Source organism: Auxenochlorella protothecoides (genome assembly GCF_000733215.1).
Source record: "Auxenochlorella protothecoides strain 0710 unplaced genomic scaffold scaffold13, whole genome shotgun sequence".
Lineage (NCBI taxonomy): Eukaryota > Viridiplantae > Chlorophyta > Trebouxiophyceae > Chlorellales > Chlorellaceae > Auxenochlorella > Auxenochlorella protothecoides.
This window is the reverse complement of record NW_011934200.1, coordinates 222,626-246,524: the sequence shown is the minus strand read 5'-3', so window position 1 is coordinate 246,524 and position 23,899 is coordinate 222,626. Positions and strand designations below refer to the sequence as shown.

The 23,899-nt window shown below is 63.2% G+C and overlaps 9 protein-coding genes across 9 annotated transcripts in view; 4 read left to right on the top strand and 5 right to left on the bottom strand.

The window, feature by feature from the left end:
- The window catches only part of F751_1406 (Peroxisome biogenesis protein 1), a gene marked incomplete at both ends in the record, with an annotated part of 4,506 nt that extends 2,452 nt beyond the window's left edge, over nucleotides 1-2,054 (bottom strand). The window contains 4 exons of the mRNA XM_011398725.1: nucleotides 44-668; nucleotides 849-1,318; nucleotides 1,515-1,890; nucleotides 2,005-2,054. Coding sequence (XP_011397027.1) covers nucleotides 44-668; nucleotides 849-1,318; nucleotides 1,515-1,890; nucleotides 2,005-2,054 — 1,521 coding nt within the window. The remainder of the gene's footprint in view (nucleotides 1-43; nucleotides 669-848; nucleotides 1,319-1,514; nucleotides 1,891-2,004) is intronic.
- A 407-nt stretch (nucleotides 2,055-2,461) lies between these two features.
- On the top strand, nucleotides 2,462-3,152 carry F751_1405 (Signal recognition particle 19 kDa protein; the record flags this gene model as incomplete). Its single annotated transcript, XM_011398724.1, has 3 exons — nucleotides 2,462-2,540; nucleotides 2,656-2,729; nucleotides 2,868-3,152. Coding segments are annotated over 3 exons (438 nt in total), but the record flags the coding sequence as incomplete, so codon positions are not given.
- Nucleotides 3,153-3,405: 253 nt separating this feature from the next.
- F751_1404 (Protein MEMO1) lies at nucleotides 3,406-6,512 on the bottom strand (the record flags this gene model as incomplete). The annotated part of the gene is made up of 6 exons (XM_011398723.1): nucleotides 3,406-3,531; nucleotides 3,655-3,798; nucleotides 3,945-4,068; nucleotides 4,241-4,344; nucleotides 4,513-4,627; nucleotides 6,304-6,512. The coding sequence occupies 6 exons, from the start codon at nucleotides 6,510-6,512 to the stop codon at nucleotides 3,406-3,408; spliced, it is 822 nt and encodes a 273-aa protein (XP_011397025.1).
- Nucleotides 6,513-7,147: 635 nt separating this feature from the next.
- On the top strand, nucleotides 7,148-8,710 carry F751_1403 (Heat shock protein 67B2; the record flags this gene model as incomplete). The annotated part of the gene is made up of 5 exons (XM_011398722.1): nucleotides 7,148-7,339; nucleotides 7,470-7,566; nucleotides 7,664-8,038; nucleotides 8,218-8,316; nucleotides 8,481-8,710. 5 exons carry the CDS (start codon nucleotides 7,148-7,150, stop codon nucleotides 8,708-8,710), a joined length of 993 nt encoding a protein of 330 aa, XP_011397024.1.
- Nucleotides 8,711-9,258: 548 nt separating this feature from the next.
- Nucleotides 9,259-12,095, top strand: F751_1402 (hypothetical protein; the record flags this gene model as incomplete). Its single annotated transcript, XM_011398721.1, has 8 exons — nucleotides 9,259-9,318; nucleotides 9,395-9,548; nucleotides 10,280-10,404; nucleotides 10,604-10,766; nucleotides 11,134-11,197; nucleotides 11,387-11,456; nucleotides 11,677-11,864; nucleotides 12,023-12,095. 8 exons carry the CDS (start codon nucleotides 9,259-9,261, stop codon nucleotides 12,093-12,095), a joined length of 897 nt encoding a protein of 298 aa, XP_011397023.1.
- Nucleotides 12,096-12,876: 781 nt separating this feature from the next.
- On the bottom strand, nucleotides 12,877-13,616 carry F751_1401 (Vacuolar protein sorting-associated protein 55-like protein; the record flags this gene model as incomplete). The annotated part of the gene is made up of 4 exons (XM_011398720.1): nucleotides 12,877-12,993; nucleotides 13,117-13,271; nucleotides 13,362-13,401; nucleotides 13,542-13,616. The coding sequence occupies 4 exons, from the start codon at nucleotides 13,614-13,616 to the stop codon at nucleotides 12,877-12,879; spliced, it is 387 nt and encodes a 128-aa protein (XP_011397022.1).
- Nucleotides 13,617-13,835: 219 nt separating this feature from the next.
- Nucleotides 13,836-14,510, bottom strand: F751_1400 (putative plastid-lipid-associated protein 4, chloroplastic; the record flags this gene model as incomplete). The annotated part of the gene is made up of 2 exons (XM_011398719.1): nucleotides 13,836-14,101; nucleotides 14,231-14,510. Coding segments are annotated over 2 exons (546 nt in total), but the record flags the coding sequence as incomplete, so codon positions are not given.
- A 1,507-nt stretch (nucleotides 14,511-16,017) lies between these two features.
- F751_1399 (Exportin-2) lies at nucleotides 16,018-21,942 on the top strand (the record flags this gene model as incomplete). The annotated part of the gene is made up of 16 exons (XM_011398718.1): nucleotides 16,018-16,086; nucleotides 16,192-16,266; nucleotides 16,387-16,530; nucleotides 16,827-17,243; nucleotides 17,457-17,579; nucleotides 17,738-17,815; nucleotides 18,098-18,238; nucleotides 18,539-18,856; nucleotides 19,026-19,162; nucleotides 19,446-19,658; nucleotides 19,761-19,834; nucleotides 19,917-20,137; nucleotides 20,430-20,933; nucleotides 21,202-21,373; nucleotides 21,540-21,621; nucleotides 21,762-21,942. The coding sequence occupies 16 exons, from the start codon at nucleotides 16,018-16,020 to the stop codon at nucleotides 21,940-21,942; spliced, it is 2,949 nt and encodes a 982-aa protein (XP_011397020.1).
- Nucleotides 21,943-22,261: 319 nt separating this feature from the next.
- F751_1398 (Protein HIRA) overlaps nucleotides 22,262-23,899 on the bottom strand; it is a gene marked incomplete at both ends in the record, with an annotated part of 5,001 nt that continues 3,363 nt past the window's right edge. The window contains 3 exons of the mRNA XM_011398717.1: nucleotides 22,262-22,530; nucleotides 22,803-22,884; nucleotides 23,092-23,899. The exon at nucleotides 23,092-23,899 is cut by the window's right edge and continues 656 nt beyond it. Coding sequence (XP_011397019.1) covers nucleotides 22,262-22,530; nucleotides 22,803-22,884; nucleotides 23,092-23,899 — 1,159 coding nt within the window. The remainder of the gene's footprint in view (nucleotides 22,531-22,802; nucleotides 22,885-23,091) is intronic.

Sequence of the window (23,899 nt, the reverse complement as noted above, 5' to 3'; positions counted from 1 at the left end):
CGGGCGCCGGCGCGGGGCACAGGGCGTCCAGGTCCTGGAGCACCAGCAGCGCCGGCGCGCGGCGCAGGGCCTCGCTGACGCCGCGGCGCAGCGCGCGCTCCGCGCCCTCCTCCCCGCAGCCGACCACCACAGTGTGTGTGAGCGTGTCGGGGCAGGCCGCCAGCCGAGCCGCCAGCGCGCACACCAGCTCGCGCGAGCCCGCGCCGCCCGGCGCGGAAATCACCACGCCGCCGGGGCGGGGCAGCCCCTGCGCGCAGAGCGCGGCGTGCGCCTGTATGGAGAGCACGGGCAACAGGGCGCGCAGCGCGGCCTCCGCGCCCGGCCGCAGCCAGGCCAGGGCGTCGGGGTGAGTGGCCGGAACGGACGGAGCCGCGCCCAGGCCACTGCCGGTGATGCCAGAGGTCGTGGGGAGCGACGCCGGGGCGCCAGTCTCGCGGCCGGCATCTCTGCTGGGCCGGTCAGAAGTGGTCGCGGCCCCCGAGGCAGCAGCAGCGCCGGCTGTGTCTGGGGCCCCGAGAAAGGCGCTGGCCAGCTCGGGGTTGCCCAGGCTGACGCGCACGTGGGAGAAGCGGGGGAGGCCCAGCCGGCGCGAGGCCTCGGCGTCCAGGGTGACGTGCCCGCAGGGCACCCCGTCCGAGCAGCGCAGGGTCACCTCGCGCGTCCAGGGACTGTGGTGGCGAGGTGTGGTGCGTGGTGGGGATGCCGTGTGCTCATCAGGCCTTGCAACAGTCCATCCCAGCGCAGCATGAGATCGAGCGGAAGCCGGGCTGTGATACCCCAAGACTGGGGATCAGGCATGCAGGAAACAGGGCTCACCCCAAGGACCGCTCATGCACACCCCACCCCACCTGGTGGTGGGCACGGCGCAGGACTGGAACCTGGCCTTCACGGAGAGGTCGTCCTCGCCGTCAATCCCCTCGGTCTGCCTCAGGGCCGCCACCAGCGTCGCCCGGGAGACGAGGGCCGGGGCGTCGAGCGGATCACCGGCGCCCGCGGCGGCGGCAGCGACGATGGCAGGCGCATTCACGCCACCAAGCGGGCCTGGGACGGCGAGAGCGTCGCCCTCTGGCCCCCTCACCAGCACGCGCCAGACGGCGGAGGTGGCTGGCGCGGCCGGCGCAGGCGCTCCGTCGCCGCCGCGCCGTGCCGCGCAGGGGGCCTGGCGGCCGTGGCGCAGGCGCGGCGCCACGTAGATCTCGCTGCCGCTCTGCAGCCGCAGCACGTGGGGCCCAGAGGGGACGGTGGCCACCACTCGCAGCTTCACCAGCTGAGAGTGAATCCAGAAGGGCAGCGGCTGATCCAGCGCCACCACCGCCACCTGGGAGGAGGAAGGTGTGGCGACTGGGCGTGGATCAGTCAGTCCTGGAAACGAGCATGGGCACGGCTCTGCTGGATGATCGTGAGGCATCAGTGCCCGTTCGTCTGGAGCTTGACCAGTCCCTCGATTGAAGGTCGCAGCGGCAGTTCATCTGCTCCACAAACCACGACAGCCCACCCCCCCCTCAACACCCCACACATCTGCCCGCCTGAGACAGGACGTGGTCCTCCAGGAAGGCGGCATTCAGCTCCACCACCTCCCAGTCGTCCGCGTTCGCGGGCTCCACGCTGACAGACTCTGCCACGGGGACCCCGGGGCTGGCTGTCACCTCCACCTGATCGCCCGCCTTGAGTCCCAGTGCACCGGCGAGGCCCGCCGGCACCCCCAGCTTGCCGGCCTCGCACGCCTCCCCGGCCCAGGCCACGGCGAGGGGGGTCTTGCCCGGGCGGAAGAGGGTGAGGGGCAGGGGCAGCCCGGCGCCCGATGTGTACAGGGTGGTCACCAGGGAGGCCGGCAAGGCCACCCATGTGTTTCGCTCCCTCGTGATGCTCACCACCAGGCCACGGCCCGAGCTGTGACATGGAGGTTGTGTTTGTTTGCTTGGAGTGATTATAAAGGGTCAGTCGCATAGAAGGCAACATGGTCGAGGTTGAAAGGATGCACAGCGCCCACGCTCCGACACTCACCCCTCCCCGTCCCTGCCCGCAAACATGGACTCAAAGAAGTCGTAGCTCATGATCACGGCAGAAGGGGATTTCCCTTTATTACAGAATCATGCATGCAGGCACGCGCATCGTCAATTGTCTTGCCTACGGATTTGGACAGGGTGTGAAATGCGTGATTCGGGAGCTGGCGAACTCAGCATCGCGGGGGTTAGAGAAAGGATACAGCATTCGAGAGTTCCACTGTACTCAGGGCGTGTTTCGACGATATCGGGCACCCTCAACTATCAGCAGATACGGTCTCTGTCGAGGTGTCGGAGGAAGTGTGACAGGCCCGGACGAAGCGGTGTTGCATAGGCGAGGAATCAGCAGGTCATGAGCTTCGAGCATGACAAGGTAAACTGCTGGGCACACTGATGAGCACTACAGCAGCAATCTCTGTGTGCCTGGCCTGCTCGATCCCACCCTCGAACGCTAACTGCAGAGGGTGATCGTCTACCCCAACTATGTCAACGCCGGGAGGACGGTGGCAGAGGGTCGGCGTGTCCCACGGGTGCCAGGTGGGGCGCTTGAGTATGCTGGTGTACAGATGCGCGCGCTGCATGCATCAAGCCAGATGCCGCAGAGCCCAGCTTGGCTGACCGCCCCATTTGGGTGATGTCTTGCCCGATCCAGGAGCTGAAGACCCAACCGCCCCTGAGATATACGACTGCATAGTGAATGGACTGAAGTTGCCAGCAGAACTTGAGGTGAGGATGGCCCCTCATAGAGCTGTGAGAGATGAAGAAGGTCTCATCCAGAAAGCCCCAACAGTGTTTAGGCTCGCCCTTGAGGTACCTGTCGTCTCTGGCATCGCCTCCCTCAAAACAACAACCTGCACATTGCAGAACAAAGCCTATCCGCGAGAGGCGCTGCTGAGGGGCAGGGTGCGGGTGGCCCTGCGGGGCCCCGACGGCAAGCCGCTCAACCCCGCTGTCACAAGCAGGAGCAAGCTCCTGCGTGAGATAGCAGCCCTCCTGCCTCGCCACCCAGCCAGGGTGAACAGGCCCAAGCAGCCTGCAGGAGGGGCGGCCGCAGCGGCGGCCGCCGCGGCCGCAGCGGTGGGGAGCAGCGCGTCCGGCAGCAAGCAGCAGGTGTCTGCAAAGAAGGGTGGCGGGAAGAAGAAGCGATGACACCATGCCGGCTGAGCTCCCCTTACTCTGTCCTGCGAAGCTCGACATTTTTGCACCAATCTGCACTGCTGTCAGTGCACTGGACAGTTGGAGGAATGGCAACTGGTATGGGAAGGTACATTTCGGGGTGGTACAGGGCATGCTGTGGGGCTGCCAAGGGAAATTGATGAATGGGATGGGTTGCCCCGGGAATGACGCCACACGAGCAACTCACTCAGCGGCGCAGCGTCCTTGCGCGAGACGCTGCCCCGCATCAGGACGTGGTGCATACGATGCCTGACGCGTAGCTGACGCTGGAGTGCGAGGGGCGTGTGCAGGCCGAGGACTGGTCGTACTTGTTGAAAGCGATCGTGGGCTTGAGGTCTGCGATGGCCAGCGCCTGTGACAAAGTGGAGGACCTTGTTGAGATTGGGTGGACAGTGGGGCGGGAGGGCAAGCTCGTGGACCAGCAAGGCACTTTTGTCCGTCACCAGACCCTCCACCCATCGACTAACAGCTGCACCTGCAGCAGGATGGCGATGGCATGCCGTCCGCAGATGGTGTTCCCCGTTTCCTGAAGGTAGTCGGCAAAGCGTTGAGCGTCCCCGCTCGCGATGGCGGCCATGCCCCTGGCATCCAGAGCCTTGATGCTCTCGTGGATGGCGCCCTGCACAGCACAAAGGGCCAACGGCCGCCAATGAGAAGCAGGCATGTCTGGGCTGCGGCGAAGGGTCCCGCTGTCTTCGGCAAAGCCAGCAGTCTCAAGCCACGTCACGGAGCACTGCTGTCAACACTACTCCCCCCCCACCTCACATCTGTTGGGTCGTAACGGGTGTACTGGAAGCGGCTGCCCCAGTGGCAAAAGTCGGACGAGATGGCAAAGAGGTTGCCTGGGTCTTGGAGGAAGGGCGCCAGGATGCGGGCATACTGGGCCTCGCTGTAGAGCATGGGAAGGGGCGAGTGAGGCAGACACCCTGGGTACAGGCCGATCGTCACGCGACCACTGCCGCTGCATCGCAATCCACCAAACGGTCGTAATATCAGAGGATATGGGTACGGAGTGATCACACCTGGGCACCGTAACCCCTCAGTCCTCCATTTTGCCTCACCTCTGCCGGCTGAGGGCTCCCACTATGATGGGAACTAGGGTGAAGCTGCGTTCCCTCATAACATGCTGGATGAAGGGGCAGTGCATCTCAATGCTATGTTCCTCCTGCTTGTTTGTTGGATGAACAGCGGGTGCGCAGTGGGTCAGAGATGATAGCTGTGCAAAATCCTACAAGACACTCATGCTCAGAATACTGATCACTATGGAAAAGTCAAAGCCTACACACCCTCAAAGATAGTTTCGGCTGTTCCGCAGAGCGGGACTCAAAAGCACGCTGCACTGCACAGCACTTGCCTCGTCTTGGGACAAAGACGCGATGTCAAAGGCACCGCTTGCCTTCAGCTGGTCATACACTCCCGAGTCCACAGGCACATCCCCCAGTGGCGACCTGGGCAAGGGGATAGGCAGATGAGGTGCTTGACAGATGTCATACTCTCAATGGGAGTGGTCCAGACCAGCCTCGCTACCCAGGTGATGCTTTAGAGCCAGTGCTAACCCCAGCAAGCGCATCTTGCCCCCCTGCACTTCGAGAGGCCCTTGCCTGTAAGCAGGTGCGCAGTGGGTCAGAGATGATAGCTGTGCAAAATCCTACAAGACACTCATGCTCAGAATACTGATCACAATGGAAAAGTCAAAGCCTACACACCCTGAAAGATAGTTTCGGCTGTTCCGCAGAGCGGGACTCAAAAGCACGCTGCACTGCACAGCACTTGCCTCGTCTTGGGACAAAGACGCAATGTCAAAGGCACCGCTTGCCTTCAGCTGGTCATACACTCCCGAGTCCACAGGCACATCCCCCAGTGGCGACCTGGGCAAGGGGATATAGGCAGATGAGGTGCTTGCCAGATGTCATACTCTCAATGGGAGTGGTCCAGACCAGCCTCGCTACCCAGGTGATGATTTAGAGCCAGTGCTAACCCCAGCAAGCGCATCTTGCCCCCCTTGCACTTCAAGAGGCCCTTGCCTGTAAATGGTGGCTGGGGAGAGGAGGCAGCGGCGGGAGAAAAAGTGATGGGAAGGGCCGATCACAAATACACGCTTCCTGGGTGATCATTGAGTTCAGATGGGGGCGCATGCTTTGTCCAGTTCTGTGTTCATCAGGTGGAAGCACGAACTCAGAATCATCCATCCTCAGCCCCACCCCAGTCCCCCCCCCCTACTCAGAGGCAGACACCCTGGGTACAGGCCGATCGTCACGCGACCACTGCCGCTGCATCGCAATCCACCAAACGGTCGTAATATCAGAGGATATGGGTACGGAGTGATCACACCTGGGCACCGTAACCCCTCAGTCCTCCATTTTGCCTCACCTCTGCCGGCTGAGGGCTCCCACTATGATGGGAACTAGGGTGAAGCTGCGTTCCCTCATAACATGCTGGATGAAGGGGCAGTGCATCTCAATGCTATGTTCCTCCTGCTTGTTTGTTGGATGAACAGCAGGTGCGCAGTGGGTCAGAGATGATAGCTGTGCAAAATCCTACAAGACACTCATGCTCAGAATACTGATCACTATGGAAAAGTCAAAGCCTACACACCCTGAAAGATAGTTTCGGCTGTTCCGCAGAGCGGGACTCAAAAGCACGCTGCACTGCACAGCACTTGCCTCGTCTTGGGACAAAGACGCAATGTCAAAGGCACCGCTTGCCTTCAGCTGGTCATACACTCCCGAGTCCACAGGCACATCCCCCAGTGGCGACCTGGGCAAGGGGATAGGCAGATGAGGTGCTTGACAGATGTCATACTCTCAATGGGAGTGGTCCAGACCAGCCTCGCTACCCAGGTGATGCTTTAGAGCCAGTGCTAACCCCAGCAAGCGCATCTTGCCCCCCTGCACTTCGAGAGGCCCTTGCCTGTAAATGGTGGCTGGGGAGAGGAGGCAGCGGCGGGAGAAAAAGTGATGGGAAGGGCCGATCACAAATACACGCTTCCTGGGTGATCATTGAGTTCAGATGGGGGCGCATGCTTTGTCCAGTTCTGTGTTCATCAGGTGGAAGCACGAACTCAGAATCATCCATCCTCAGCCCCACCCCAGTCCCCTCCCAACCCCCCCAGGCGCCTACTCACACGCTGCTGGCATCAATGCCTTTGTAGGCATGGGCCAGCACGTGGCCACAGTATGTGAAACCGGCATGGGGCCCGATGAGGGCCCGTATGCTGCCGACGGGGTCCGGATGGGAAGCATCCTCCATCCATTTCCTGATGCTAGCCTCCAGGGATCTGGCTCGGTCGTCATACCAGGTGCCCGCATGGTATGCTGCACGCACCGTCGCCATCCTGCCCGCTTAAGCGATACGAACACAACCTATTATCTGGATCGAGACCTAGGGGTGGTTTGGAAAGATCATGGGAGCATGGAAGCAGGGCGCCTGGCAAAAGTCGCAGAATTCTGTGCAGCCTGTCGACCTCTCTGCAAACCTTGCCACAATCCAGGTAAGCCTCTGTATCTCCTGGACAATACAGAGACCTACCATTGGACTGGAAAGCCAGGTTGCTGGCTATACGTCGCAATGGCAGCAACTGATCCAGTCGCGCCTTCGAATTGACGATCTCGCGGGCCTGGAGCATGGGATACAAACAGTGCAACACATGCCTTGACTCGAAGCGAGATATATTTTTGAAATAAGCAGGCTTGTAACTTTTCGATCTCGCCTTCGGAACGCCCGTCAGATCGAGGCCGAGCAGCCACTCTGACAAGTTATAAGAAGCACTTCAACTCCTGCACCATAGGCACTTCCCGGCGATCATGGATTCGCCGAGCCCTCGACATGATGTTTAGACACTCCTCTCTGATCAGATAGTTCTTTTAAAGAAGCGTGCAACCCCACTCGTGTTGGCCTGCTACCGTGCCTCGCCCCAGCCCAACACAGGCGTCCTGACCACGCCTGCCATCCCCTCAAGCCCCTGCTCCATGCCTTCCATCTCCAATGCTGGTGGATCTCTCACCAGCGCCCTGGCCCTCACCCTGCTGGCATGGGCGGTGCGATGGTGGAGGGAGGAGGCCAGCAAGAGCAAGGCCGCCGCTCAGAGCGCCAAGGCTGGGTCGCCGCGCGTGCTGTCGCGCTTTCACTCCGGCATCTCCCTTGCGGCCCTCAAGCTGCTGGTGGGTGGGCTGAAGGAGCGGAGCCAATTCAGACACTGGTCAATCTACCTGTCTTGTTGGGAGCCCGAATTTGCATGCAAAGCTTAGAGCCCATAACCTGATGTATCTCCAGTCCCGGCTCCAAATGCAGGTCGAGACCGGGGCGTGCCCGCACCTGATCTTTGATGTGAGGCAGGATCCAAGCCGCCCCCTCCCGCCGGAGCTGAAGGGCGCCCTGTGCATCCCAGGTGGGTCCCGCCACTCTGTACGTGCGCTGAGGCAGAGGTTTGCCTGGCATGACGCACCTGCCAAACTGAGTCCGGCCCCTGCTTGCCGCCTTTGCAGCCGGAGAGGTGGAGGAGGTCCTTTCCCATCCCAAACGCTGGGCCGAGACCTTTGGCGCGACACGGCGGCCCCCCCCCTCCGACATCCTGGTGTTCCTCGGGTCCACAGCCGGCGAGCAGGAAGAGGGCGCGGCCGGGGCCAGGGCCGCCGGGTATGACCGCACCCTTGCCCTGGCCGGCACGCTCGCGAAGATCGAGGAGGCGGAGGCCCAGCCGCCGCAAGACCTCGCCTTCCTGCGTGCTGACGCGCTGGGCCTGCTCCTGATGGGGGAGGGGGCCCGTCAGGCCTTCCCGTGCCCGGTCACAGTCATTGACGTCAGGAGGTGGGAGGAGCGCCTCCTCTTCGGCAGCATCCGGACCAGCCAGGCCCTGCCAGGTGGGAGTCTCAGGCTTCGTGGGGGGTGGAGTGTGGCTGAGGTGACGCTTGGAAGGCGCAACAGGCTTCCGCGGTTGGCAGGCTGTGGGGCAGCGGAGGACCAGCACTGGCCTACTAACCTGAAGTCTCTGCCACGCCACGTCATTGCCCTCCCCACGGTGCGCCCCGCCGACTCGCAGTGGAAGAGCTGCCGAGTGCTCTGAACCTGTCGCCAGGAGAGTTTGAGGAGCTGTACAGGTTCCCGAAGCCAAGTCAGCACGACTTGGTAGTGGTCGCAAGTGCGTCGCAGGGGATGGGAGGGTGCTGGACTGTGCTTGCCGTGCCTGCAGGGCGCTGCCTGCACAGTTGCGCATCCTGTGCTGCCCCACCAGGTCTGCCACCCCCTTGCCATGGAGATGCCACTCTGCGCAACCCCCGGAATCCTGACGCCTGCGTGTCGCAGGCAGGAGCCACGCCCGAGCGGCTTGGGCGGCCACCCTGGCAGCTGACGCTGGCTACACGCAGTGGCTGGTTCTACAGTCGGGCCACAACGGCTGGCGCTTTGACGCGAACGTAAAGCCGTACCATAACTATGCCGCGGGGGAGGCGCCGCCGGAGCCGGAAGACGTGGCCACAGAGCTTCCGGATCGAGACGAGGGCCTGGCTGAGCTGGCGGCGCTGGGTCTGCTGTGATCAGAAAGCTTTGCGGGCTTGCCTGCCACCCTTCGGATATTGATCAAATGAAAGGCATCCCAGGCAGGCAATTGCAGAGCATGGCCCCTGCTGCTGCTGGGATTGCTTCATCAATAGTGTGTACTTCCTTCTTTACTCGCCTGGTTCCAATAGCCACAACAATTGTCTCCCCAGACAGAACGATGCAAATTTGAATCTCGCGCGCCCACATGGAGCGGTATGATTTGCATCCAGCTTTCGACACCTGCACACCCATCGCACAGAGTACAGACGAGTCCATGGGACATTTGTTTCAATAGTCGCCCGACATGGAGTTGTAGTGAGTACCCTACAGCATGGAAGCTCTAGAGGACTCGATCGAGCACTCTGTCGAAGGTCCGGTCGAGGTACGCCCCCAAAAGTTGTCGAGGCTTCGAAAAGCCAAGGAGAGGGCTACCATCCCCAACGACGAAAATGTCGCACACAATAGCGACAGAATCCAGGGCTGTTGCGAGGCTACTCGCCCAGAAGGGCAAACCTTCCTGCACAAGGAGCCGAAGAGCCCAACCATGCCAGAAGAAGTCGGTGTGGCGATGGAGACTCCGGACCGTGCGCCTAGCGTGAGTGAGGTGGGTACCAATGTGATGCACGTCAACTGCGTGGCATGGACGCCTGCTAAGCCCCATAAACATTGCTGCTCTTCAGGTTGAGGCCCAATCCGACGCGGAGGAGGCCGCCAGGGGCGAGCCAACAGATGAGGGATACTGGGATGAGGAGGACGAGCTAGAGGACTACCTGAACCAGAATTTTCAGTCTTCTGATGACGAGGAGGGTCTGCAGATGAACCAGATAATTGAAGGTTGGGGCATCGAGTCGTGGACAAAGCACCGTGCCAAGATAGTGTCCCTATGACAGACCGGCCACCCACTCCTGTGATCAACTCATTCTGCCTCTCGTGCATACCCTACAGGACCCCTCTTCGGTGGAAATGATGGTTTGGATATCGGAGACGAGGACACTGCAGCCGAGACTCAGCGGATATTGAGGGGTGAGGTGTCGGGGACACTTGATGCTGCACATGTCGATGGGAGCTCGTATGAGGACTGCACCTGTATGCCTGACTTGTCGCTACTTCCCATGCTGTGCTCAGGCTTCACCCTATCACTTTGTGCAGAAAGCGCGGCAAGGGACCGTCTGGGCCGGGATGCAGGGGTTGAGAGGGGAAAGAAGGATCGCAGCGTGCCCCTGCAGTCTGCGCTGGAGCGGATGAGGGCGAGAAAGGCGGCCGCTCTGGCCAGGTGAGCAGGAGACAAGGGGTCTGGACGGGAGAGAGGTTCCTGTGGTCCTTCCCCACCAGCTCGCTCAACCACAGTCTCGACTGCGGACCTGGCTCGGTGACTGGCAGCCTGCAGGGCATCTTTTCCCATCCCTACTCACATCCTTGCACTCTCAGGGCCCCCCAGCCTCCTGCTCCCTTGATTCCCTCATTTGACGATGTCCTTGGGGCCTTGCCTGCACAGCCTGCGAGGAGCAAGGCCCTCCTTGCAGCCTCACAAACTGTGGCTGCGGATAAGCGCGCCCTTGCCCCAGAGCCGGCCACGCCGGCGGAGAGCGCCGCGTCCTCTGACCTCGAGCTGGTGGATGAGGAGGGCGAGGAGGCCTGCAACATCGTGGCTCTGCCCAGCACGCTCAAGCAACGGCGACCCTCCGCCCAGGTGCAGGGGTCCTGGGAACGTGCCGCGAAGTGGCTGCTCCTGATTGATCCTCCGGTGGACCTTGCCTCTGCCCTTCTTGCTGCACTGGGAGCAGAGAGGCCCTGGCCTTTTGGATGGCCTGGCATTGCAGGCTGACGCTCATCTGCCATTCGGCCGCCTGAACTGTGCCACTATCTGACGAGCATCCACTTCCCGACAGGACCTGGACGACTTTGAGGATGATGTGGACAGCGAGGAGGAGCTGGAGGATGGGGATGTGCTGGTCGGCGAGGGAGCTGGTGCACGCGAGGGCAGTGCCGACTCCAATGCCAGATCAGCAGCGTTGATGAGCGAGAGCGAGGAGTCGGACTCGGATGATGATGGTGGATCCGAAGGGGCCCCGAATGGAGGCGACGGCGACAGCGACAGCGCCTTGAGTGACGGGGCAAGATCCGCCCCAGGTAGTTCCCCGCCTACGGCAGAGGCCCCTGCGGCCAGCACGGCGGGGGATGACCCTGGCAGCGCAGGTGCCCAGCAGGAAAGCCCCAGCCTGGCAGATGTGCTGGCGGCAGGGGCTCGAGCGGAGCAAGCCAGCAGCCAAGGTGTGGCGTGGGGATGTGGAGTGCTTGGGAACTGAACGGCCGTGGGGTCTTGTTCCGGCGCCAGAAGATTTCCGCACCATGATGTCACGCCTTCCGACTGCCAAGCTCCGCCGCCAAGCAATCCCAGTTCCGACCCTCCCCTTCGCAGCCAAGGCAGCCCGTCGCGCCGAGAAACTGCAGCGGGTGTTCCTGGACATGGAGGCTGAGCTCAGGTTGGGGGCTTTGGGCCGGGTTCAGTCAGACATGAGGGTGCTCTTGCACGCGTGAGATGGTCATGGCCCATTGAGATGGGTACCAGGAGCTGTGCATGCGTCTTGCGCCTGACTGGTGCGCCAGCTCACCCTTGCAGTCACAGTGCCTGCCAATCTCCATCCGCACCACCCGACCGCACTTTGTCGCAGTGACGAGGAGGGGGCAGGCATCCGCGTCAGCGACGACGAGGACGACGGCCTTGATGATGGAGGGGACCTGGTGCGCAGCTGGCCAGGGGGGTGGCAGCTTGCCTGCCGCACTCGGCAGCGCATGCTGTGCCAGTTGGCAGCGCATGCTGTGCCAGTCGGCGCAGGGGGAGCCTGGCAGGACTTGCACCCGGGCAGCAGGGGGGCCTGGCATCCAGCTCGTAGGCTGGAGGGGCGCCTTTCGGTCGTGGTAACAACGGCCCATCGCCTCCCTCGACCCGAAATTGGCGCAGGCGGACCTGATCGGCAAGGAGCGGGAGCGGAAGAGGGACGCGGCAGCCCGCGAGCGCCTGCACCAGGAATGGACGGCGGCGCAGGATGCCAGGGAGCTCCAGGACGTGCTGAGGGGCCTGCGGCGCGGTTTCCGGAGGGCGCGAGGGGATGGGCTGTGGGACGACGAGGTGCGCCGAGTGTTCCCAGGGTGTGGGGTGGGCATCACGGCGGTGAGGGGGGAGTCGATTTGGCATGCATGCTGCGCTGCGGCACCCTGCACAAGGGTGACGTGCCCCTGCAGCATGCTGTGGAAAGCCTCAGATCCACATCAGACCCTTTCACTCACACCCACTGTGATCCTCGAAGGACGATGGCACGGGCAGGCGACGGGTGCGGCTGGACGAGGAAGGCGCTCCCTCTGGAGGATCAGGTGGTCTAGGTGCTGACCTGGCGTGGCTGGAAGCCTTTGGGCAGGGGCCCGGCGAGGAGGAGGAGGAGGAGGAAGGGGGTTTCCCGGGGCTGCTCCCGGGGTCCAAGGGACCGGCGCCTGCATTGGGGCACCCAGCCCCCGCCTCGCCCGAGGCGCTGCAAGCCAGTGACGAGTCGTCGCGCATGCTGCTGGAGGCGCTGGCGCGCAGCGCGCCCAGCGCGAGCGGCGCGCCGCCCGCGGGCGCAGCCGCGCCCCGCGCCTCCTCCTTCCTCGGCCGCCGCCCCGCCGTGCAGCGGCTGCACAGCAGCGGATCCATGGGCGCCTCCTCCCGCTCGTACGTGTTCGGCCGGGAACAGGACGACGGCGCCGCCGCCGCTTCGTCCGCCGATGCGCAGGGCGGGGCGGTTCCCCGGGAGGAGCCGGCGCCGACCAGCTTCGTCGCGCTCAGCAGGATGGTGGGGCGTGCCCCCGCCGGCCCTCCCACAACCTCCGCAGCGGGCCTGGTCAGCAGACTGGGCGCCGGGGGGCGGGCCGGGACCGCGCCAGCTGCCACGACGGTGGTGGATGCTGCGGTGGCGGTGTGCCTGCAATTCGGTTCCCGGGCTGGGGCCTGACCGGCGGCCCGGAGGGAAGCCGATGCCTCCCCTGTGACCCTGCCCCTTGGGCGGCGCAAGACCTGTGAGGTGGGAACCCGAGGCAACAACCATTATTACAAGGGGTCAGCAACGCAGTGCCACGGGAGAGCAAAGGGCAAGGGCAGAGCAAGTGGAAAAGCCTTCGGGCTTCGGCATCAGTAGGAGTAGAAACCGCCCTCGTCGACCTCCGACATGTAGTCCCAGGCAAAGAGTGTGGCGGCCAGCACCCCCACAGCCACCAGCTGCATGACCAGGGCTCCTCCCACGATTTTCTGGGACAGGTGGCATCGTCGAAGGAAGGAAATTGAGGGGGCGCAAAGGTGCGGTCTGCAATGGATGAGCGACTGATCCTGGGGCTGAACCCTCGCGCAACTGCACACCCCATTCATACTCACCCCGGCATGGTACAGGATGGCAGGGATAGCCACGGACCCGACGGCCGAGAAGCCGGTCAGGAACTTGCCCGCGTCGACCCATGAGCTGGCCAGGTTGGACCCGGGGGCGCCGCCGAAGAAGAGGGCGGGCATGGGCACCAGCACATACATGAAGGCTGCCCAGCATGAAGATTTGGAAGGGTGAGTGAAACTCCCCTCACACGGGGAGGGCTTTTAGCTGATAACCCCTTCAAACACCGACGCACCTGTGAGCATGGGCCACCAGTTGTGCCACAACAAGCATCCCTGCGGAGGCGCACAGGGTTAAAAAATGAGCCTGTGGCCGCTGACACCGCAAGCCCTATGACCAGGGAAGAGGGGCTCAGGGTGTACTTCCCAAGCTTGGGAGCAGGAAGGCATACCATGCATCCTCGAATCCCACTTACGAGGAACTGCAGCGTGATTCCAAGAGCTATGCCGCCCACGACCGCCGCAGCCACGCGAGCGTCGGTGATGGCCATGTGGTACCTGGGACTGGGCCCGGAGCACCTACAGAACACAGCACGCCATGCTAGCACGCGTTGGTAAGAGATGTGTCGGAGAACAATTGGATATTCGGCTGCAGGTGGATGCGCAGCCCAAGGGACGAATTGTTCGAACACACACTCCTAGTATATCGCGCGCAGGTGCGGGGCGCAGGCTTTGACTGATGCAAAGCTGCTACAGCAAGATGGCACATGTCAGCGTAAGACCGCGTTCTTATCATTCATGCGCAGCACAAAGAGGTTGCCCTTGTCTCCCCTGGAGATACGAAGGTCTTCATCGAGGTAGGTGGTGTCGAGCCTCCCTCTGGCGCTGGCTGGCGCAGGGACGGGGATGAAGCCAGCCAGCCAGAAGCGCTTGAACTGCACAGCCACCTCGCTGTCTGAGATGGGCTCCAGCTCGGCTTCGACAGCATTGAAAAGGGGTGTCGTCTCTCTGTTCTTGCCACGCAGGCTCTCGTTGTCTGCATGCGGCGGGGTGGACAAGGTTGCGTGTCGCAGGATGCGGTAATCTTACATCAACACAAGACACCATGTCGCCCCCATTTAATACAAAGACTAGCAAGATATCCCCTTGGCCTCCCCATGCGCACCCAGGGTCTGGTATATAGGGCCCTTGGGTCGCAAGAAGGACGGGCGACTCCTTCCAAGGATGGAGTCTGAGGTGGTGTACAGGAGCTCCCACTGTCCATTCAGCAGGGGGCTGTTGACGGGAGCTGCCGTGGGGTTTCGTCCCTCCAACTCGACCACCAGGCCCTCGATGCGCTCTACATCGCTCGGCGTAGCCGTCAGTCCGCGTTGGAGGGGCTCAATAGCCTCCAAGAGCTGCGTTTGGAGGTGTGCATGGATTGGGTGGGGTCGCCGTGAAGGTGGCTGGACCGTGCGCCTCCCATGGGCTACGTGGACCCATTGCAGCCAGCAGCAAAACGCTTCACAAACTCACAGACTGTTTTGAATCCATGATATTAACACCCTTGTTGCCTTTGAACAGTGTCCTTAGGTTTGGGAAGGCTTGCATGATGGGATGCGGGCGCCGGTTTTGGGGCGAGAGCTTCGGAGCACCCGGCCATGCCAGCGTACGGTTTCCAACAGCATGCTGCATCTTCTATGACAGAACGGCTTGTACCTTTGAGAGGGTTGTGGATATCAAACGTAAGGAAAGCCGTGCACCGAGAAATGAAGCGCGAGAACTTGGTATGCGGAAGAAGGAATCGGTGGTCCCCTTGACGATATGAGATCTTTTGCCTTTCAAAGACTCGAGTCCAAAAGCGTGGAATTGACAAACTTACAGAAATATCTTTCCTTCGCATGCAAAACTCTGTCTAAAGCGTCTTCAGGCTGTCAGGGAGCTAGCAATATTTTATTCATAGAAGTTTCTCACATCATTTTACCCAATTCTGTCGTTCATCTGGGCATACAAAGGAGTTTCTGTACTCAACCTGCCAAAACTCCCGGGTAAGCATCCCATATTCTGGCCTGCTCCAGTCTCTACTGAGCATCATAGGCCAACCCAGCCATATGGTGAGAGGACAAGCCAGGGCTTAGGGGAGCACTCGGGAGGCTGGCGACCAGAATTCCCCTGATTTCGGAGAATGGAGGACGAGGGGAGCGCGCCCCACCCTCCAAGGCCCTGAGGAAGGTTATCCTGGCTTTGCTGCCAGCTTGGTCGGCTGAGACATTACCACTGAGTGGCACGCCAAGGGTAGAGCACAAAACATAGGCAACCATGAGGAGGGGGGTGGCAATGATGCGCCACACTGTTTCAGCAGGGGGGACACGGGCCAAGTTGACCTCATACCTGCTGTGAATCCCATGTTTGTAGAAAATCAGACCAGAACCCAGGCAGGCAGTTTTGGGGGAGGGTACAACTGAGGTCTAGGGAGGTCGACCTCTATGAGGAGTTCTCCATGGCCACCTGGGGCCCACTGGGAGACACCGGGCAACACCAAGGCATGCCTACGTCGTTTCCATTGCCCGTACAATCGACAATCTGCGTTTGTATGATGTTGACATAAAACATTCTGGCTCCTATGATGTGTCCGCATCCTGGCTGGCCACTGCAAGGCCCCGCAAGGTGACGAGTACGCATTCTGCCTAGCAGGGGGAATCGTCGGGGCCCATTCGAGATACATCGTACGTTTCGTTCTTTGCTTGAGAAGGGTCGGCTCGGCTGGCGTTGGACTGCGCTTTTGGTATTGTCTGGAGATGGTGAAGCTGAATGAATTCTACCAAAGGCAAGTGATCGAGAAAGCGAGGACATGGCGCGCCCTGTTTCAAGGCTGATGGGGTGGATCGTGCACGCAGTCCTATCGTATCACGTAGATTAACAGCGTTATAGCCAAGAATGCGTGTTGCATGAGAGCGTGGATCGACCAGCCGAATGTCACAGTTGGTCGGGCCGGCGCAGGCTCTGCACGAGGCCTTCCTGCAGACCTTGGCCCCCAATCCTGTGAGACTGTCGGGGATTCGAGCACCGATCTGGACTCTAGGATCTCTTTGACGCAAGTAGAGCATTGCTAGACTACGATCCAACCTTCCCCCCGTGGCACCGTAGGAACTGATCAAGCAGGCGGAGGCGTACCTGAAGACCGCTGCGCAGCAGCCCGGCTATGGAATCGCCGTCCTGCAGGTGCATCGCCCACGAGTCCATGGCTCAGTCTGGAAATTCATCTAGCAGTCGGAAGGTTGCGCCATTTAATGCATCCCAGCTTGCCAAATCCCCTCCCCTCCTCACCATCCCTCATCGCAGCTCATCTCTGCCGAGTCAGTGGCCGTGGAGGTCCGCCAAGCAGCCGCAGTAGGGTTCAAAAACTATGTCAAGTACAGCTGGTCGCCGCGGGCCGCCGACGGTCTGTCAGGCAGCACCCCCCTCGCCATTCCGGAGGGTGAAAAGGTGAGGGCTGAAGTAGGTGGCGGAGGGTGGGGAGCGATTTAGCAGTACAGCAGACGAGAGTTGAGCAGCCTGGATGCTAAGGAAGTATATGCGACTCCAAGGCGCAGCATCACTGTGCCGTTGCATCACTGCGGGCATGCCTGCCAAGCTACCGCCCCGCCTGCTCAAGCTCCTGAAGTGATTCCTGCTGTCAGTTTGCACGTGCCGGCATCCTCTGTGACCATGATACTCTTGCAGCCACCCCCCCCTGAGACGTACCCCCTTCCCCACCCAACCCCTCCTCCCCCGGACCCCAGGATCAAATCAAGGTCCACATCACCGACCTGATGCTGGCCGCGCCGGTGCGGGTGCGGTCCCAGCTCAGCGAAGCGTTGTCCATCATCTCCAGCCACGACTTCCCCGCGCGCTGGCCGGCGCTGCTGCCCGGGCTCCTGGAGCGACTGGAAAGCGCGGACGAGGTCCGCCTGGCGGGTGTGCTGGCCACCGCCGACTCCATCTACCAGCGCTACCGCGCCCAGTTCATGACTGACGCCCTGTCCGCCGAGCTGGATTACAGCCAGCAGGTGGTGGCGCCCCTGCTGGCCACGCTGCGCCGCCTGACCCCGCGCATCGCCGAGAGAGCGGCGGACCCGCCCGCGCAGGCCCTCCTCCTCTCCAACATCCAGCTGGTGGTGTCCATCTTCTACTCCCTCAACTCCCCGGGCCTCACAGAGGTGGGGGTGTTGGTGTTTGGGGGGCCCGGGGGGGCGTGTGTTCGAGGGTTACATTCTTTCTTTGGAGTGTGAGGGGTCGGGTGGGGAATGCCTGAAGGCGCCTGCCGGTGCGCACCTCCTGGCTGGGTCGCTGGGTCAGACGAATGCCATCTCTGAGCTCGTGATTGGATTCTCCATCCCCACCATCCCCTCCCCTCCCTTCCTCCCCTGCAGGCCTTTGAAGAGACGCTGGACGGGTGGATGTCGGAGTTCCATGGGCTGCTGGTACTGGAGGCTCCGGGCGTGGCGGAGAAGGATCCAGAGAAACAGAGCGTGCTGGACGTCGTTAAGGCCACGGTGGGGCCAAGGCCTGGCATGTTTTGCAGGGGTTGTGGGGTTTGCATGCTGGCATCAAGCAAGGACTCGCAGGCTACGCTGTCCACCCGTGCTCAGCGACGTTTGCTCGTTGGAAGTCACACGAACCCCTCTGTCCCTCGCATTCCCCCCCACCGCAGATCTGTGAGGCCCTGATCCTGTTCCTGGAGCGGAACGAGGAGGAGTTTGCCAAGTTCCTGCAGACCTTTGTGCAGGACGTGTGGACCCTGCTCTTCTCCGTTTCCCAGAACCCCGGACAGGCAGGTTTCCTTGGTGGTTGGTGGGCGGGGTGATTGCATGCATGCTCTGTGGGCTGGAGGGTGGAGGGCATTGCACTGTTCATCCGGCAGTGCGCGCGTGCACGTGTGCTTGCCTCCCCTTCACAACCGAAGAGTAGTCGAGCTCTGCCAATAGTAGTTGGCTGGCCCATGCCAACATCTTTCCCTTCCCAGCTCCACGACTGAGCATTGTTCCCCCCCGTCCTCCCATCTCCCCTGTAGGACAACCTGGCCCTACATGCCATCAACTTCCTGACGGCCGTGGCGGGGTCTGTGCACCACTCCCTTTTCCAGGACCCAGCCGTGCTACGACAGGTCTGCGAATCCATTGTCATCCCCAACCTCCGCATCCGGGAAGACATGGTGGGTTGGGGTGTGGGGATGGAAAAATCAGGTGGAGAGGCTGCTATGTGGCTGTGTGTGGCGGCTGGGATTTCAGACACCTGGGATAGGGAAAGTGGCGCCTGGGGGGATTGGACCGTAGAGAACGGTATACATGAAGATGGACTGTGTGAGTGGAGCCATGGGAACCTGAGTGGGCCTGCTAGCACCTTCAGCCAGGCGCCGCTCGCCTCCACAGTGACTGGACGCCTTTCAACCCCATGTGAAAAGTTCCAAAGCTGTCCCCACGCTCACACACCAAAACCCCAATTATAACCCTAGGAGGAGCTGTTCGAGATGAACTGGGTGGAGTACGTCCGCCGCGACACGGAGGGCAGCGACAGCGACACCCGGCGCCGCGCGGCCTCGGAGCTGGTCAAGGCGCTGACGGCGCGTTACCCGGCCCAGACCACCGAGCTCTTCTCCGGCTACGTTGCATCCATGCTGGCGGAGGCCGGCGGCACAGGGCGGGCGGCCCGCTGGAAGGCCAAGGACTGCGCCATCTACCTCGTGGCGGCGCTGACGCTGCGCGGTAAGACGGCCAGCGCAGGCGCGACCTCCACCAACGACCTGGTAAACCTCCAGGACTTTTATGCACAGGTTTTGGGGGGAAGCAGGGGGCAGAGGGGGTGTTGGAGTTTTTTTGGGGGGGTTGGGGTGGGAGGCCAGAGGGGTGATTGTCTAGCTTTTTGTAGAGGTGGGCCAGAGTAGGAGTCTGCCTCCCAGCGTCATCCATCTCCTTCCCACCCCCGCCCCACCCACCCGGCAGCATATCGCCCCGGAGCTGGCCGCGGCTGATGTGAATGACCTCCCCGTGCTCAAGGCGGATGCTCTCAAGTTTGCAACCACCTTCCGGTCACAGCTGCCCAAGGCCACCGCCCTGGCCACCTTCCCACACCTCGTCAAGTGCGCGCGGGGGGGGTGGGGGGCTGCAGCGACTGAGTTCCATAGTCTGGGGGAGTAAGTATGTCTTTATATCTTGAATGCTGGATGATCTGGTGGAGGGAAAGTGTTGAGGAACGCAAATGGCTCTCGGCATGCCGCCATGCACTGCAGACTCCCCCTTGTACTGCGTCAGCCGTGATCTGTCCAGGATGAGGAAGCCTTCTACCCTGGAACCCCCCATCCCTGCCCATCCCTCCCGCCCTTCGAATCCCAATCCCACCTTCCCGCCACCTCCCCGTCCCAGCCTCTTGGCAAGCGAGTCCAATGTGGTGCACTCCTACGCCGCCATCGCCGTGGACAAGCTGCTGAGTCAGCGCGAGGGCGGCGCCCTGCGCTTCCAGCCCCAGGAGCTGGCGGGGTGCCTGCAGGGCCTGCTGGAGCGCCTCTTCGCCTGCTTCGCCCTCCCTGATTCCTCGGAGAACGAGTATGTCATGAAGGCCGTCATGCGCGTCATCGCGTTTGTGGGTGAGCGGGGGCATGGAGGGGCGAGGGGAGGGGGGGGCGAGAGGGGGAGGAGGGGCGGAGAGTGGAGATTCCCCTGTTGCCCCCGAAGGGGAAGGAAGAATGCGGTGAAGGAGCAGCAATCATCTCAAATGCTGCTGCGGACACCCCTCATGCTGTGCGGGAAGCCAGGTAGTTTTGCATCTCCGCTCAGTCGTTTTCCCATCCCTCATCGGCATCCCCACTCCCACCACCCTCCCCCTCCCACCACCAGGCCCGACCATCGCGCCCGTGGCACCCGTCTGCCTGCAGCAGCTGTCCCAGCTCCTGCTGGCGGTGTGCAAGAACCCCACCCAGCCCGGATTCAACCACTACCTCTTCGAGTCGGTGGCCGCCCTCGTCCGCTTCTGCTGCCCCCGGGACCCCGCCTCCGTGGCCAAATTCGAGGAGATGCTGTTCCCCCCTTTCCAAATAGTCCTGCAGGAGGATGTCCAGGTGGGGATCGGGGTTTCATCGGTGTTGGGTTTGGAAGTATCAATGTGGTGACAGGGTGGGGAGCAAAGCACCGGCTTGGCATGCCTCAGGGGACGCAGCCGTGTTGTGAAGGATACATGGATTCCATGCCTGCTGATGCTTCTTGAGAAGGGGCATGGACCCTCCTGTAGCCCTTTGGGGCTTCTTTGAAGAGCTGGCATGGACCCCATCCACAGGCCTACCAGCCTGACAAGGCGGCCTCCGCTCCTACTTGCAATCAGAATCCCTCTCCACTGACCCACATACAACACAGGAGTTCCACCCCTACATCTTCCAAGTCTTTGCCCAGCTGCTGGAGACGCGGGAGCCCGGCACGCCGCTTCCCCCCTCCTACGTGGCCCTCTTCCCGCCGCTCCTCTCTGCCACCTTCTGGGAGCGGTCCGGGAACACCCCTGCACTGGTCCGCCTGGTGCGGGCCTACCTCGCAGCCTCCCCCGCCCAGGTCGTCGCCGGCGGCCACCTCCCCGCCGTCCTGGGCATCTTCCAGAAGCTGGTCGCCTCGCGCGCGCTGGACCACGAGGGCTTCCTCCTGCTGGATGCGCTGTACTGCGGCGGCGTGCCGCTGACCGCGCTGGCACCCTACACGCCCCACGTCTGGACCCTGCTCTTCCAGCGCCTGCAGGCCGCGCGCACCGCCAAGTTTGTGCGTGGCTTCGTCGTCTTCACCGCCGCCTTTGCTGCGCTGCATGGGCCGGGGGAGCTGATGCAGGCGCTGGAGGCGGTGCAGGCGGGGATCGGCCTCATGATCCTGGACACCGTGGGTTGGGTGATGTACTGGGGAGGAGAGTGGGGAGGGCAGGGGCGATGGACTGTCGTCAGGAAGGCGTGCCCCTCTCGATGCACGTGTGTGGGGGCAAAGGGTGAAGGGTTAGGGGCTCTGGGCCAGAGGTTGGGGAGGAGGGTGTGCCAGGGAAAGGTGTGCAGCTCACCTCGGACCCCCTTGTCCTGCACGACAGCCCAGCCTTCCCTTGCACAGCGCACCCTGTCGCAATCTGAGACCCCTCAACCCCTCCTCAACCGACCAGGTCATCGCCCCAAATCTAGCGAATGTGAGCGGGCAGTGGGAGGAGAAGCTGGTGGTGGTGGGGATCACCAAGCTGATCGTGGAGGCGCCGCAGCTGCAGGCCCAGGAGAACCAGGGCGTCGCGGGCAAGCTCCTGGACGCCCTCCTCCGGCTCCTGGATGGCACCAGCAGCAGTGCCGGCGCCTCCGGTACAGCTGGGAAAGTGGAGGAAGGGGGGAATGAGGACGGGTGGAGACAGTGTGGGAGGCAGGCAGCGATCGCCACCTGTGTGCCCCGGCGTGGTCCAGCTCATGGTGAATGAGGGTGATCGAGTTCAGCCTGTCGACATCGCCACCGCAGGCGACGAGGCCGGCGACGAGGAGGCGGGCGTGGGCGCCGGCGGCTACTCGGCCGCCTTTGCAAAGCTGCACAATGCGCAGAGGTGGGGAGGGCATGTGGTCTCAGTCGCCGCAGGTCATCCTGCGATTGCGGGAGTCCCGTCGTCGTGCCATGCTGGTGCAATGAGGTCCTGCATCCCCCACCCTCAATCCATTCCAAACCCAACCTCTCATCGCTCTGCAGAGTCGAACCCGACCCACTCCCCGGCATCAAGGACGCTGGCGTCTTCCTGGCCGCCAGCCTGGCAAAGCGTGGCGCAGCAGCGCCGGGGACCGTGCCCGCGCTCGTGGCGGCGCACGTCTCCGCGGACCACCAGGCCAAGCTCGCGTCCCTGGCCTCCAGGGCCGGCGTCCAGCTGACGTGACGTGAGCGGCGGGGGGGGGCGGGGGGGTGGCGTGCGTCGCCGGGGCATCGGGCGAGGCTCGAGGTCGCTCAGGGAGGCACGCAGCACAACCTCACAGAGCACTGCGTGACACACCGGCACGATGGTTGCCCCGCCTGCCGGCCTCCATCAGAGACGAGCGCTGAACCTGCCGTGCAGCATCCGCACCTTGATTGCTTGTATGGCGCTCTGGGCACCCTTCATTCTCAGCCGTGCCCCAGCATGGGCCTCCAGCCTCAGCGTGCACATGCTTGTCATGCATGATGTAAGCAACAATGCAGTACCATGCACACACCACACGTCAGGACAGCTGCTGCAGGTCGTCCAGGGCATCCCTGAAGCGGGCCGCCAGGGACTGCAGCTCGCGGTTCCTGGCGATGGCCGGCAGGAGGGCGGAGCGCAACAGATCCCGCTTGTCCAGCCCCAGCACCCGCGGCTCCCAGCCCTGGGATGATGCCGGGTCGGCGACACCGTCCATGGCACCGGTGGGCGGGGCGCCCCGACTGGCAGGCCCCGGCGGGCCCAGGAGGTCGGAGCAGAGCTCGTGCAGACGCGTCTCGTCCCGTGCTTCTGCGTGTGGAAAGGGAGCATGTGAGGGGAGGGAGCATGTGAGGGGAGGGAGCATGTGAGGGGAGGGAGCATGTGAGGGGAGGGAGCATGTGAGGGGAGGGGAGTGCTCGGTGTGCAGGATGTGCATGCACCATCCAGCGTGGCACCAGACCGCAAGATGCCGCCCTGCCACGGATGCCACGGAGGGAGCATCCCCGGTGCACAACGCTACATCGAGGAGATGCGCCTGAGCCATGGGACTTCCACCCCTTGCCCCCCTAACCCCCTCGCACCTGCCAGGAAGCCGGCGTACTTGAGGAGCCAGCTGCGGTACTCCTCCGCCGAGCGCAGGGCCAGGGCAGCCGCGAGGGAGGCCTCCAGGTGCGCGCGCGTGGCGGCGGCGTCGCCACGGTGCGCGGCCAGGGCGCGCGCGGGCGCGGCCCCGGCGCCCGCCGCCAGCGCCTCGGCCTGCATGCGCTCCAGCTCCCCCGCCCCCGCCAGCAGTGGCCCGGGGCGGTGGGCGGAGGCGCCGACGCCGGCCTCGGCGGCGCGCGTCCAGGCGTCCAGCCCGGGCGCGTAGACGTAGGCGGCGCCGTCGGAGAGCGTGGCCACCGGCGCCCCCGCGGCCGACAGCGTCAGGCCCGCCAGGCGGGCGCCGCCCTCCAGCAGGCAGGCCAGGCCGGCGCGGAGGAGGGAGCGGGGGCCCCTCGGGCCCCCAGCACCCACAACTGCGCCACGCCGGAGGTGGTGAGCGAGAGCAGGCGCGCGCCGCGCGCGGCCAGGCGCGTGACTCCGGCGCCCAGCTGCAGCGGGCCCGCCAGGCGCCGCCCGGCGGGGCTGTACACCAGCAGGCTGCCGTCCTGCAGGCCCAGCGCGGAGAGGGCGGGCGTGGCGGCCGCGCAGGTCACGCCGCAGGGCAGCGTGTCGGTCCACAGCACGCAGCGCGGCTGGGTCGTCGCATTCGCGGCGCCAGGAGCGGCGCAGCGCTGCAGCTGGACAGACGCCGATCAGGGCCTGGAGGGAGGGGGGCGGGCGTTTCTTGAGGTGGGGCGGGACACCGTGGCATGAAGGCATCGATGGAGGGCGATGGCATCCTTGCACCCCAGGCAAGCCGCCCGGGGCCTCGACTCTCCCAGACTGAGCTCCGGGGCATGCAGGAAGGAGATGCCCGATTGGCTCATGCCGCTCACAAGATACCAGCCACCACCCACCCGCCCCTCGCCAACACACCACCCACTGCGCTCGGACCCCACACCTGTTGACGATGCGGAGCTCCAGGGCCGTGGCAGCGTCGCCGGCCTTGCCGGCAAACACCCCCGGCGGCACGTCCACGCGCAGGAGGAGCTCCCGCTGCAGCGCGGGGGCGGCGAGCGGTGCGGGCCGCGGCGCG